Consider the following 14,097-nt stretch of genomic DNA (forward strand, 5'->3'; position numbering starts at 1 on the left):
TACAACTTGATAATCATGAAATGGATGAAGGTAGTGCTTCCATAGGGAAAATTAGTTCGATTCTCACTGATTTTCCACAGCTGTTTAAAGACATTTGGGAATATCAGGAGAAGGATAACGAGGTGCAGGAGATAAAACAAAAAATTGAAGAAGGAAAGGTGGTGACACCATACCTACTTAAAGATGGTGTATTGTGTTGCAAGGCTTAGCACGATAAGGGTTACAAAATTGTGGTGCCTGGGGATTTGGTACCTTTCATTTTTAAATATTTTCATGAATCGCTGGTGGGTGGCCATCTGGGAACATTTAAAACTCGTGCAAAAATTCATCAGCATTTCATTTGGAAGGGAATGGATAAAGATATTAAGTACAATTTTAGTACATGTCAGGTGTATGCTGCTGCCAAACCAGTGCAGGATGGTAGGGTTGGGTGGCTGGAATCTGTACCTGTGGACTAACCCCTTCAGAAAATGTACATCGACTTTGTAGGGCCTTTACCTCAATCTAAGAAAGGTAGTAAGTACATCCTAGTATGTATGGATGCCTTCACAAGGTTTACTTGGATGTATCCCACTAGGGCAGTCATGACTGAAATTGTGACACAGAATTTGAAAAATATATTTGGCGTGTTCGGGCTGCCGCAGTATTTGATTAGCGACAATGCTTCATGTTCTACTTCGGGAGGGTTTAAGAACTTTTGCATGAGAATGGGCATTACCCATGGGACCACGACTCCCTATTACCCGAACCGAATAATAAATGGATTTGCCGTGGCAAAGGGCTGACCGTCTTCAGTACGTGAGACGACGAGGAACCGTGGCACAGTGGGAAGGGTCTTTGAATCATTAGCCTCATTATGTTTACATTGCATCAAGAAACAAAGAAAGGAAGAGGGAGTGAAAAACAAAGATAAGACTGTTCTTACATCAGTGACAGAGAATGCAGAACATTCCCAATAACATCGCAGACATGTTCCCCAAGGGAGGGGGGAAAAAGAAAAGCAAGAGGATAGATATGCAGCACAGAAGGGAAAAAGTGCTGCAAAGGCTGAGGCCCCATGGTAGCCAAGAACAAACCCACCAAAGAGTGGCGAGCCCCCTGGGGGAGTCTTATCATAATAAAAACAAGTGCAGAGTCTTATCATAAAACCTCAGAAGAAAAATTTGTTTCTTTATAGTAACCTTATGACAGTGAAAATACATAGAGGCACCAAAGAAACTGGTATAAGCAAGCATATTCAGATAAGGAGATAGTAAACAGGCAGAATACGACTCTATGGTTGGCAACACCTATATGAGACGACAAGTGTCTGGTGCAGTTGTTAGAACAGTTACCGCTGCTGCAATGGAAGATTATCAAAATTTAAGTGAGTTTGAATGTGTTGTTACAGTTGGTGCGCAAGCGATGGGACACAGCATCTCCAAGGTAGCGATGAAGTGGGGACTTTCCAGTATGACCATTTCAAGAGTGTGAATATCAGGAATTCGGTAAAACAACAAGTCTCTGATACGACAGCGACCAGAAAAAGATCCTGAAAAAAGAGGACCAATGATGACTGAAGAGAATCGCTACACATGACAGAAGTGCAACCCTTCTGCAAATTGCTGCAGATTTCAATGCCGAGCCATCAATAAGTGTCAGTGAGTGAATCATTCGACGAAACATCATCAATATGGGCTTTTGGAGCAGAAGGCCCACTTGTGTAACCTTGGTGACTGCACGACACAAAGCTTTACGCCTTGCCTGGGCCCATCAACATAGACATTGGACTGTTGATGACTGGAAACATGTTACCTGGCCGGACGAGTCTCATTTCAAAATGTATCGAGCAGATGGACATATACATGTATGGAGACAACCTCATGAATCCACAGACCCTGCGTGTCACAGGAGACTGTAATGGTGTGGGGCGTGTGGAGTTGGACTGACATGGTAGCCCTGATACATCTAGATACGATTCTCATCACCCGCATCCATTCATGTCCACTGTGCATTCCGACGGACTTTGACAATTCCAACAGGATGATGACACCCCACACATCCAGAATTGCTACCGAGTGGCTCCAGGAACACACTACTGAGTTTAACACTTCCACTGGCCACCATACATCCAGACATGAACATTATTGAGTTTATCAGTGGTGCCTTGCAACATGCTGCTCAGAAGAGATCTACACCCCCTCGCACTCTTACGGATTTATGAACAGCACTGCAGGATTCATTGTGTCAATTCCCTCCAGCACTACTTCAGATATTAATCGAGTCCATGCCACGTTGTAATGTGGCACTTCTGAGTGTTCGAGAGGGGTCTACATGATATTAGGCAGGTGTACCAATTTCTTGCTGTTCATTGTAGTTTGCTATTTGCAACACAGGCTTAAAAGGGATAAACAACTGAAGACAGTTTATCACAATTGCATGTTGAACTACGAGAAGAAGAGAACCTAATGATATAATTAAAAAACTGGTTGACAAAACTGCCAAATAAACAATTATTTTCAATGTTCATCCTGCAAGCCAAATTTATTGTTGTCAAATGGTACCTTAGAAATGAGCCCTAGCTTGCTATCTGCCCTCTTGTTGCTTTTTTCGAAGGCAACTGTTTCAGATGTTGACCTAGTCTTTTCACAGTTATGACTGAATTATAAGGATTCAGGTGTCTCAACTATTTTATAATACTGTCTGGAATATAACATAACAGATTACTTCAAAGTCACAGACAGTATCATACTGTTGTTGTTGTGGTCTTCAGTCCTGAGACTGGTTTGATGCAGCTCTCCATGCTACTCTATCCTGTGCAAGCTTTGTCATCTCCCAGTACCTACTGCAACCTACATCCTTCTGAATCTGCTTAGTGTATTCATCTCTTGGTCTCCCTCTACGATTTTTACCCTCCACGCTGCCCTCCAATACTAAATTGGTGATCCCTTGATGCCTCAGAACATGTCCTACCAACCGATCCCTTCTTCTGGTCAAGTTGTGCCACAAACTTCTCTTCTCCCCAATCCTATTCAATACTTCCTCATTAGTTATGTGATCTACCCATCTAATCTTCAGCATTCTTCTGTAGCACCACATTTCGAAAGCTTCTATTCTCTTCTTGTCCAAACTATTTATCGTCCATGTTTCACTTCCATACATGGCTACACTCCATACGAATACTTTCAGAAATGACTTCCTGACACTTAAATCAATACTGGATGTTAACAAATTTCTCTTCTTCAGAAAAGCTTTCCTTGCCATTGCCAGCCTACATTTTATATCCCCTCTACTTCGACCATCATCAGTTATTTTGCTCCCCAAATAGCAAAACTCCTTTACTACTTTAAGTGCCTCATTTCCTAATCTAATTCCCTCAACATCACCCGACTTAATTAGACTACATTCCATTATTCTTGTTTTGCTTTTGTTGATGTTCATCTTATATCCTCCTTTCAAGACACTGTCCATTCCATTCAACTGCTCTTCCAAGTCCTTTGCTGTCTCTGACAGAATTACAATGTCATCGGCGAACCTCAAAGTTTTTATTTCTTCTCCATGAATTTTAATACCTACCCCGAATTTTTCTTCTGTTTCCTTTACTGCTTGCTCAATATACAGATTGAACAACATCTGGGAGAGGCTACAACCCTGTCTTACTCCCTTCCCAACCACTGCTTCCCTTTCATGTCCCTCGACTCTTGTAACTGCCATCTGGTTTCTGTACAAATTGTAAATAGCCTTTCGCTCCCTGTATTTTACCCCTGCCACCTTTAGAATTTGAAAGAGAGTATTCCAGTCAACATTGTCAAAAGCTTTCTCTAAGTCTACAAATGCTAGAAACGTAGGTTTGCCTTTCCTTAATCTTTCTTCTAAGATAAGTCGTAAGGTCAGTATTGCCTCACGTGTTCCAGTGTTTCTACGGAATCCAAACTGATCTTCCCCGAGGTTGGCTTCTACTAGTTTTTCCATTCGTCTGTAAAGAATTCGTGTTAGTATTTTGCAGCTGTGACTTATTAAGCTGATAGTTCGGTAATTTTCACATCTGTCAACACCTGCTTTCTTCGGGATTGGAATTATTATATTCTTCTTGAAGTCTGAGGGTATTTCGCCTGTTTCATACATCTTGCTCACCAGATGGTAGAGTTTTGTCAGGACTGGCTCTCCCACGGCCGTCAGTAGTTCCAATGGAATATTGTCTACTCCGGGGGCCTTGTTTCGACTCAGGTCTTTCAGTGCTCTGTCAAACTTTTCACGCAGTATCGTATCTCCCATTTCAGCTTCATCTACATCCTCTTCCATTTCCATAATATTGTCCTCAAGTACATCGCCCTTGTATAGACCCTCTATATACTCCTTCCACCTTTCTGCTTTCCCTTCTTTGCTTAGAACTGGGTTTCCATCTGAGCTCTTGATATTCATACAAGTCGTTCTCTGATCTCCAAAGGTCTCTTTAATTTTCCTGTAGGCGGTATCTATCTTACCCCTAGTGAGATAGGCCTCTACATCCTTACATTTGTCCTCTAGCCATCCCTGCTTAGCCATTTTGCACTTCCTGTCGATCTCATTTTTGAGACGTTTGTATTCCTTTTTGCCTGCTTCATTTACTGCATTTTTATATTTTCTCCTTTCATCAATTAAATTCTATATTTCTTCTGTTACCCAAGGATTTCTACTAGCCCTCGTCTTTTTACCTACTTGATCCTCTGCTGCCTTCACTACTTCATCCCTCAAAGCTACCCATTCTTCTTCTACTGTATTTATTTCCCCCATTCCTGTCAATTGCTCCCTTATGCTCTCCCTGAATCTCTGTACAACCTCTGGTTCTTTCAGTTTATCCAGGTCCCATCTCCTTAAATTCCCATACTATGCCACTTAAAAAGCTTATCATCTGCGCTTGCACGAAGTCCATTCCTTTTATCAGCGGCCATATGAAAGTTGGCAGCACTAGTCCATAATTAAGATCCTCTAGAAACAAAATTTACAGACAACAAAAAATTTTATAGCAAGTGTGACAATGACCAAGTAGCAACCACTTACCTTTAATTAACCACAATCTGCAGGCTAATAAGACATGCAATTTTCAAATGGACAAGTAATTCAACCATTCTGTCACATATAAGGTATTGTTGTTGACACTGTACGGCACTACTGACAAACCAGTCACTAAGAAGAGCATTCTCTAGCATGTCGATGAAATGAAGATCTGCTGACACATTCAACTAGTCATAGATGCAGCAACCATCTCTTGAAGAAGCTACTTTTGCTGTCACAAATTAATTTATCATAGCTTGCTTCTAGCCTTTTTCCTTTATTAAGTCATTTTTGTTGTTTGTTATAATTTAATATAATCTAATCCAAGAGAGTAAATGCTACACAAATCAAGACAATGACAAGTGCATAAAATTTATCAAATAAGTGCAGACCACTAAAAACTTTCACTACTTTACATGCTGCAAACTACATCAGAGCTAAATCATTCAAGAAAATGAAGATAAAGACATCACATCATTTTTCAGAATCAAGTAGAGGAGAAAAATCGAGAAAAAGGACATTTTAATACGAGAGGTATAAAAAATACAGTAATTAATTACTACACGCAGACTGTCAGACAATTTGCTATCATCGTTGTATAGCAACTGATACATTTACACTATGAGTGATTGATGTTTATTATAGTCATTGCAATACATAAAATAACATTGCAAACAGTTTTTACTTACATCACTTGCTTTAAATGCCTGTTTCATGTGTGTTAACTGCAAAAATCTGGCAATTGGAAGTACATTAGAGCCAGTATACATCAGGATGAAGTAGAAAACGCCAGTAAGATACAGATTGGAGATTGCAGGGTTGTCTTTCATGACTTCACACAGCAGGGTTGCAACTTTTTCAACCAGTACTGGATCGAATGTGAGTAGCAGCTGCACCACGTGTGGCAAACACAATGGATCAGACAAAAGGCGCTTCACTCTAGGCAGTGGTCGAATTATAGCATCATCAGCATCTCTGCAACAAAATGACCTTATATGGTTACCTACAAGGTACATTCTAAATGGCACTTAAAGCTAACAGCAAATGGAGGGAAAAAAGTGTTGTGTTGAACTACACGTTTGGTGAGCCAAGAAAATGAAAAAATTGGTGTGCAGGATATTTCTAGGGAATGGTTCATTTCTTGGCCGTACGATACAAGTAAAGAACACTGTCAGTTCTAGCTGCAGGTAAAAGAGTAAAAAAAATTGATTGTCCCTTCTAACTTGTGACTCGGTCAACCTCACAACAAATGAGACTGCAAAAGTTTTAGCAAGTTATGTGCCTCATAACATTGGGAGAAATATTCTCAATAAATCCCACACAGTAATTATTTCATAAAATCATTGTAAAGGGATAAATACAGTTGAAGTGTGAATATCAACTGGATATGCCATTTGACATATCCAGGGGGAGAGGTGGGGGGAAATGGGTGAGGGGGAGAGGGGAGTGGGGAGAGGGGAGTGGGTGGGGGAGAGGGGGGAGAGGGCGGGGAGAGGGGGGGAGAGGGGGGCAGAGGGGGGCAGAGGGGGGCAGAGGGGGGCAGAGGGGGGCAGAGGGGGGCAGAGGGGGGGCAGAGGGGGGCAGAGGGGGGCAGAGGGGGGCAGAGGGGGGCAGAGGGGGGCAGAGGGGGGCAGAGGGGGGGCAGAGGGGGGCAGAGGGGGGCAGAGGGGGGCAGAGGGGGGGCAGAGGGGGGCAGAGGGGGGCAGAGGGGGGCAGAGGGGGGCAGAGGGGGGCAGAGGGGGGCAGAGGGGGGCAGAGCGGGGCAGAGCGGGCAGAGCGGGGCAGAGCGGGGCAGAGCGGGGGCAGAGCGGGGCAGAGGGGGGCAGAGGGGGGCAGAGGGGGGCAGAGGGGGGCAGAGGGGGCAGAGGGGGCAGAGGGGGCAGAGGGGGGGGCAGAGGGGGGGGCAGAGGGGGGGGCAGAGGGGGGGGCAGAGGGGGGGGCAGAGGGGGGGGCAGAGGGGGGGGCAGAGGGGGGGGGCAGAGGGGGGGGCAGAGGGGGGGGCAGAGGGGGGGGCAGAGGGGGGGCAGAGGGGGGGGCAGAGGGGGGGGGCAGAGGGGGGGGCAGAGGGGGGGGCAGAGGGGGGGGCAGAGGGGGGGGCAGAGGGGGGGGGCAGAGGGGGGGGCAGAGGGGGGGGCAGAGGGGGGGGCAGAGGGGGGGGCAGAGGGGGGGGCAGAGGGGGGGGCAGAGGGGGGGCAGAGGGGGGGGCAGAGGGGGGGCAGAGGGGGGGGCAGAGGGGGGGGCAGAGGGGGGGGCAGAGGGGGGGGCAGAGGGGGGGGCAGAGGGGGGGGCAGAGGGGGGGCAGAGGGGGGGGCAGAGGGGGGGGCAGAGGGGGGGGGGGAGGGTGGGGGAGGGTGGGGGAGGGTGGGGGAGGGTGGGGGAGGGTGGGGGAGGGTGGGGGAGGGTGGGGGAGGGTGGGGGAGGGTGGGGGAGGGTGGGGGAGGGTGGGGGAGGGTGGGGGAGGGTGGGGGAGGGTGGGGGAGGGTGGGGGAGGGTGGGGGAGGGTGGGGGAGGGTGGGGGAGGGTGGGGGAGGGTGGGGGAGGGTGGGGGAGGGTGGGGGAGGGTGGGGGAGGGTGGGGGAGGGTGGGGGAGGGTGGGGGAGGGTGGGGGAGGGTGGGGGAGGGTGGGGGAGGGTGGGGGAGGGTGGGGGAGGGTGGGGGAGGGTGGGGGAGGGTGGGGGAGGGTGGGGGAGGGTGGGGGAGGGTGGGGAGGGTGGGGAGGGTGGGGGAGGGTGGGGGAGGGTGGGGGAGGGTGGGGGAGGGTGGGGGAGGGTGGGGGAGGGTGGGGGAGGGTGGGGGAGGGTGGGGGAGGGTGGGGGAGGGTGGGGGTAGGGGGAAGGGGGAGGGTAGGGGGGAGCGGAGGGGAGGGAGGGGGAGGGGAAGGAGGGGGAGGTGAGGGAGGGGGAGGTGAGGGTGGGGGGAGGAGGGGGACAGAGGGGGATGGAGGGGATGGAGGGAGGGAGAGAGAGAGAGAGCGTCAGTTTCCAAACATAGCTCTGGAACACACTGCGCTAGTTGAATCAGACTTGATAGAAATGACTAATTGGAGAATCCCACAATGGGGGTTGTCCAGTTTTTGTGTTTTTGCTTGTATAAGGATGTCAAAGAACTGATGTGTAGAAGCAATCAAAAATGACTAATTTTTGCTTTGATATAGTTTTCTGGGACAGTTCAGATGACATTTTACCACTATGGATAAGGGTGATATGCAATGATCGTAAGTAGGGACAGGAAAAGTTCATGAAAAATAATACGAATGCAGTGGTTTTAAGATGAATAACAAGAAATTAGTAATTTTATGAGACATCACAAAATCTGTAACTCCGTCATACAAAAATTCTATAAACCTGAGGACAGTGATTTACTGAATGTTGAAACTGAGTTTTGACTTCTAATCTCTTCAAGGCTGGGGTTCATCTACAATCTTAAAATTATTGTTCATTTCTCACATAACAAACTTTTATGTGACAACAAAAATAGGACCAAAAACTGGCAGTAACACCACTGAATTCTTGCTCATAAGTGTATTTACACAAAGAGAGTGCTGGGGTCATAAGAAAGGGGGGGATAGGATGTGTTACACACACACACACACACACACACACACACACACACACACACACACACACATTTTTGCTTAAGTAATTTATTTACTCTTACTCTTGGTGGTGGAACTAAAAACAATGTATAAATTAATATTGGTAAATTCATTACAGATAGTAACATGCAGTTTACACATATTAAAAGAATTACTTTTTAAAATATGCTAGAAAAATAACCTTGATTTTATGCTACAGGTCATTTTGATTTCTGTTCGTGCATAACAGATGATGGGTAACACTGGCTAATCAGCTACTATATAAATAATAAAGGGGTACATAACACTTATTTTTTTCAAAAACAGATTTTATTTTTCAACATAACTTCCACTGAGCTTAATGAACTTTCTTCAGCAAGACTCCAATCAATATTTTATCATGTTAGATGAGACAGGAAATTTGCTTCCAATTCTGTATAATACTCATTTATAAAACAGCACCTAACAGTGGAGGTACATTGCACATGCAATGATGCAACAGTGCAGTACTTCCTTCGCACTGTCTTGAAGCTTGTTGAATACAATTTTAAAATCAAGTTTTTGATCTGGCATCAACATACACGATCCCCACTGCACTCTCCAAGCAGACCTTCATATATGATGCTGTCTGTATGTTCATACTAGATTTCTACTGACAGTCTTGCATCTCTTACTGTTGTTATCTCCTAACATAACACATCTGAATATTATTAACACCACCTTCAGAATAAAAATGAACTGAATACCCAGTTCCCAGCATATTTGCAGTGTTCATACAATCTCTTTTTCATTAATTTATTCAGTACCAAAAGATTTAAAGTGAACTTACCCTGACTCCACTGGAGTACAAAAAGGGGAGGGGGGACAATAGGGGGATCTAGTCTCACCACTCAACCCACACTGCCCACCCAGTCTCCAGAGAGTGGAGTACAGAGATTTCATTCATATATTGAGTGGATAAGCATCAGTTGTCTTGGGTATAATAATTTTTGGTATGTCACCTATGAAAATTAGTTTTTGGGTGACAACATGTCTCTAAACTCACCAGTTCATTTATAGCATAAATGTCAATTTTAGAGTCTGGACCTTTCCTGGAAAAATTTGTGTGGATACCCAGGCTTGACTCAGTTTCATCTGTGCTGGAGTACACTGTTTTGAAGCAAAAATGTTTTACACAGTGTGTTATTTGTCTTCAACATTCTTTTCACAAAACATGTGGCAGTGATCACTTATCAAAAACAACTGCAGATTGCATTTGTTCGCAATTTCTTACAGTATCATTACAAAAATTACACATATCAATGTTCACGACACTTAACAACAATACACTGTTGCACTGACATTACCAAGCTACCTCATTTAGAACAAAGTATATGATGAATTTATACTTATAAATGGTAGTTAAAAACTTTGCAGCCTACCTTCATAATGATGCAGGCATCTCAGAATCACTCTCATTACTACCCAACATTTGAGGACATGGTTTCAGTACAGGCACAGTGAACGAATACTCTATGCAAGAGCTGTTGTGTTAATTTTGAAAACCATGAGATTGTTCATCTAACGAAAGCTTACAGCAGTAACTCTCAATTTAATTTGGCGTGCAATTTCATCAACAAGTACCTATTAGAAGAAATGCTATCCACTCTCTGTCTGCCATAGATTGAAATCATTTCATTTCATGTGCTGAATTTTTACTAAATAAGAAGCAGTCAAATAAAAATGAGACACATGGAGAAAAGTAGGTAAACTATTTATTATTTCAAAAGTAATCACCATACCTGTTAACACATTTATCCCACAGTGAGACAAGATGATCAATGCCTTTGTGGAAAAACATTTGGAGCTGCCTATGGAACCACGATTGTACCCAGACATCCATCTCTTCATCTGAAGTAAATCAATGGCCACGAATGTCTCTCTTCAGGGCATCTAATAGATGTAAGTTGCATGTGGAGAGATCAGGATTGTATAGATAATGTGTAATGGCTTCCCACCACAATTTCTGCACCACAGTCAAAACAACCTTAGCAACACATGGGTCGGCAGCAGAGTGATGCTGCCCACCAACATTCCAGGGCGTTTGGACGAGATGGCGCACATTGGTTTTTTCTAAGTGTCCACATTTGCTTTAACTGTCGCACTATGTTCTAGAAAATCAATCAGCAAGTTGGCCCTTACAGTCAAAGAAGAGGGTCGTTATGACTTGAGTTAACATGCATGGCTTCAAATTTTTTCAGTGGGGATGAGTCCATTCACTTCCACTGTTGGATCTGACACTTGCTCTCTGGCTCAAAATGATGACACCATGTTTCATCTTTCATGACAGTATGGGACAGGAAATTATATTCTACATATGATACCACTACAAGTGCTGCAGTGATGTTGACATTTTGTTGAACTTTTGCTCCTCCATAAGGCTGTGGGGAACCCACAGTGCCAGATTTTCCAGAGCTTCACGTGACATGAGCAGTACTGTGTTTCCCAACATGATTTGAATGTCTTCCACCACCCACTTGTCATTCATGTCTAATGGGATACACCACAGCAATGACAGAAGGGGTAGTGGTATAATGAGCTGTCTTATCTGACTGCTGTCTTTCAGTGACACCCAACCTACTTGAAATCATTTATTTCACACGAACACATGCACACAACATACTGTGTTTATTATATACAGCACAGATTTGGGCATGAATTTCACTTCTAAATTCTCATTCCACATTCCTGGCTTCCACAGAGGAGTCAGACACACACGACTCGCTAACCTCATGTCGAGCATGTCTAACAAATGAACATCACAAGCAGTGAACATTTGCGAAGTTCCTTTCTGATTCTCAGTAAATGGCACTTCCATGCACACACCTACCTGAGATACGGATGTCTGAGCCATGCTTGTTATGTAGTCTGTCTCCTTTTCATCTGATCTTCTTTCATATTATTAAATACATTTTAGTGATAATCAGTATGTTGAACAATTACAACCACTCCTTGAAAATTCTTTGCCTTCCTTGGGTTTATCTTTCACTGACACTGACTTCCAATGGTTCAAAAAAAGCAGATGCAGAAAAAAGTTCTTTAGAACGAAAGGCAGTGTATGCACTTAGTACCAACCACAATCCAAGAAAATTTATTTCATTTTGCAAGAATATGAGAAGAATAGATTGCTACTCACCACAAGCAGGTGCCGTCCAGTCACAGTCAGACACAATGAAGAGACCGCTATGCATTTAAGTTTTCAGAAAAAAGTCCTTCTTATACAATAAAACACACACACACACACACACACACACACACACACACAAGCACAACTCTCAACTCCTTTCACACATGGCTACTACTGTCTCTGGGACACTACCAGCTGGAGACCGCAGAGTGTGAAATGTGTGTGTGTGTGTGTGTGTGTGTGTGTGTGTGTGTGTGTGTGTGTGTGTGTATTCCATCCCAGAATTTCAATTATTCAATTGTGCAGCAAGATTTAAGCTAACATTTTATCAGCACTTTCAGTATCACTCTGGGATTTTATAAGATGCCATGTGTGACATCTTGACTGATTGTCATCAAGTCAAAGATTTACAGCCTGTGGATATAAAAGTGTGTAAAAAAAAAAAAATTATGTGCGAAGTGCTTGGATTACTTTCAACTGATGTTTTATAGGTTTAGTTCCACCAAGTGATAATCAGTATTCCACACTGTAAATGATTAAATATCATTGCTACAGCAATTTTACTGAGACATCTCACACCCACATTTCTGGATATTTGGTAATTATATTTGCCCAACTGACACTGGGAGCAAACTGTTTAGGTGAAACAATTACACAAATTTTGTTACAAATGTATATACCTGCACAATCATCCTTATAGCTATGACAGGTACAGCATACTGGTACACTGTGGTATGTCGTCTTAAATTCTGCATCAAAATCGAATTCTCTCAAGAAAACTAAAATTACAAGTGCGTATTTCTAGCCAGTACCTAATTTCAGGAGAAATGTCTTTACTGTCAAAACACACACACAAACACATAAAAGCACAGACACTATCCTAACTTTTGGAAAAAATAGTTCCTTTCTTGCAGAGGGGAGGGGGGGGGGGGGGGGATAGGTAGACTGGGGAAGGTTAAAAAGGGCAGGGACTTCTCTACAGGTTGAGGGGACCAACCTGTTGTGCAGTGTGTTTACTTTCATGTGCGTATCAGCCATGCTAACATTTCTGCTGAAGTTAAGTACTGGCCAGCAATTCCGCCTCATAATTTTGAAGTTTCATTGTGCTCTCTGAAAGAATACAGAACAAGTTGCTCAATGTGAGTCCAAGTGGGACCTGGTTTCTCCACTACAATGTTCATTCTCACAGTTCTATCAAAACAAGTATAATCCCAGTTCAAAACACTAACTAATCTGTATTGTAGCCCAAACTGGCTCCATGGGACCTACACTCTTACATGAAGGGAAAGGGATCACCTGTAGGCAGAGGTATTTTCCATATTAGCGGCTATGCACACTTCGAAATATTATTAATAAATCATTACCAAGGACCACAAAGTGGACTCTTCATTAAGGGCTTTGTGAGAATATACTGTCTCAGACAATAAGAAGATTACTTTAAGAAGAACTGAAGTTCAATGACAAAAACAGTACCTTGCAAGACATTCTCAACATTGTTATTGGACCCTTCATACATCAACATCTACAACAACATCTACAATCTTACAGTACTTCACCCACCACTATCATTTCCCCCATTTTCTATTCCATTTACGAATGGTGCCTGGAAAGAACAACTATTGATAAACTTCAGTATTAGTTCCACTTTCTCAAATTTCCTCCTCAAGGTTATTCTGCAAAATGTGCAGGAGGAAGTACCATGCCGACTGACACTTCTTCGAACATACCCTTTCAAAACCTGTCTACACGAGACACAATGCCTCTCTTGCAACAACTGCCATTGTAGTTTGCCAAGGATCTCTGTAACATTCTTGCACTTATTGAACAGTCACATGACAAAATGTGCCATTGGCTCTTCTCTGTATCATCTCTAAATCCTGATTGGTGAGGGTCCCAGACTGACCAACAATACTCAACGCTCAATTGGACAAGTGTTTCACAAGCCACTTCTTACATGGATGAATTACATGTCCATAAGGTTCTTCCACTGAATCTCAGTCTTTTACTGCAAACAGTTTTACGTGAACATTTCACTTCAGGTTATTCTCGATGCATATTTTATGACTGTTACTGTTTCCAGTGAGTTTTTAATAACAGCATAATCAAACATTAATGGATCTCTGTGGCCATTTATGCACTATATGTCACATTCAATTTTGTTTGGGGTCAACTGTCAGTTCTAAAGCAATCATCAACACACTATAAGTTTTCCTGAAATCTGCTAGTCTTTTGGCATTGCAACCTTCTTACAGGCAACAGCATTGTCTGCAAAAAGCTTCATGGAGCTTCTGACATTATCCGCTATTAACTTATAGATATTGCAAACAGTAACGGCCCAATAATA

The 14,097-nt window shown here is 43.7% G+C and overlaps 1 protein-coding gene across 1 annotated transcript in view; it reads right to left on the bottom strand.

Moving 5' to 3' along the window:
* Window positions 1-14,097, bottom strand: part of LOC126483610 (dnaJ homolog subfamily C member 13) — a 380,828-nt gene that overhangs the window by 211,962 nt on the left and 154,769 nt on the right. Inside the window, exon 19 of the mRNA XM_050106649.1 lies at window positions 5,703-5,988. Coding sequence (XP_049962606.1) covers window positions 5,703-5,988 — 286 coding nt within the window. The remainder of the gene's footprint in view (window positions 1-5,702; window positions 5,989-14,097) is intronic.

Source organism: Schistocerca serialis, chromosome 6, assembly GCF_023864345.2.
Source record: "Schistocerca serialis cubense isolate TAMUIC-IGC-003099 chromosome 6, iqSchSeri2.2, whole genome shotgun sequence".
NCBI classification, from domain to species: domain Eukaryota; kingdom Metazoa; phylum Arthropoda; class Insecta; order Orthoptera; family Acrididae; genus Schistocerca; species Schistocerca serialis.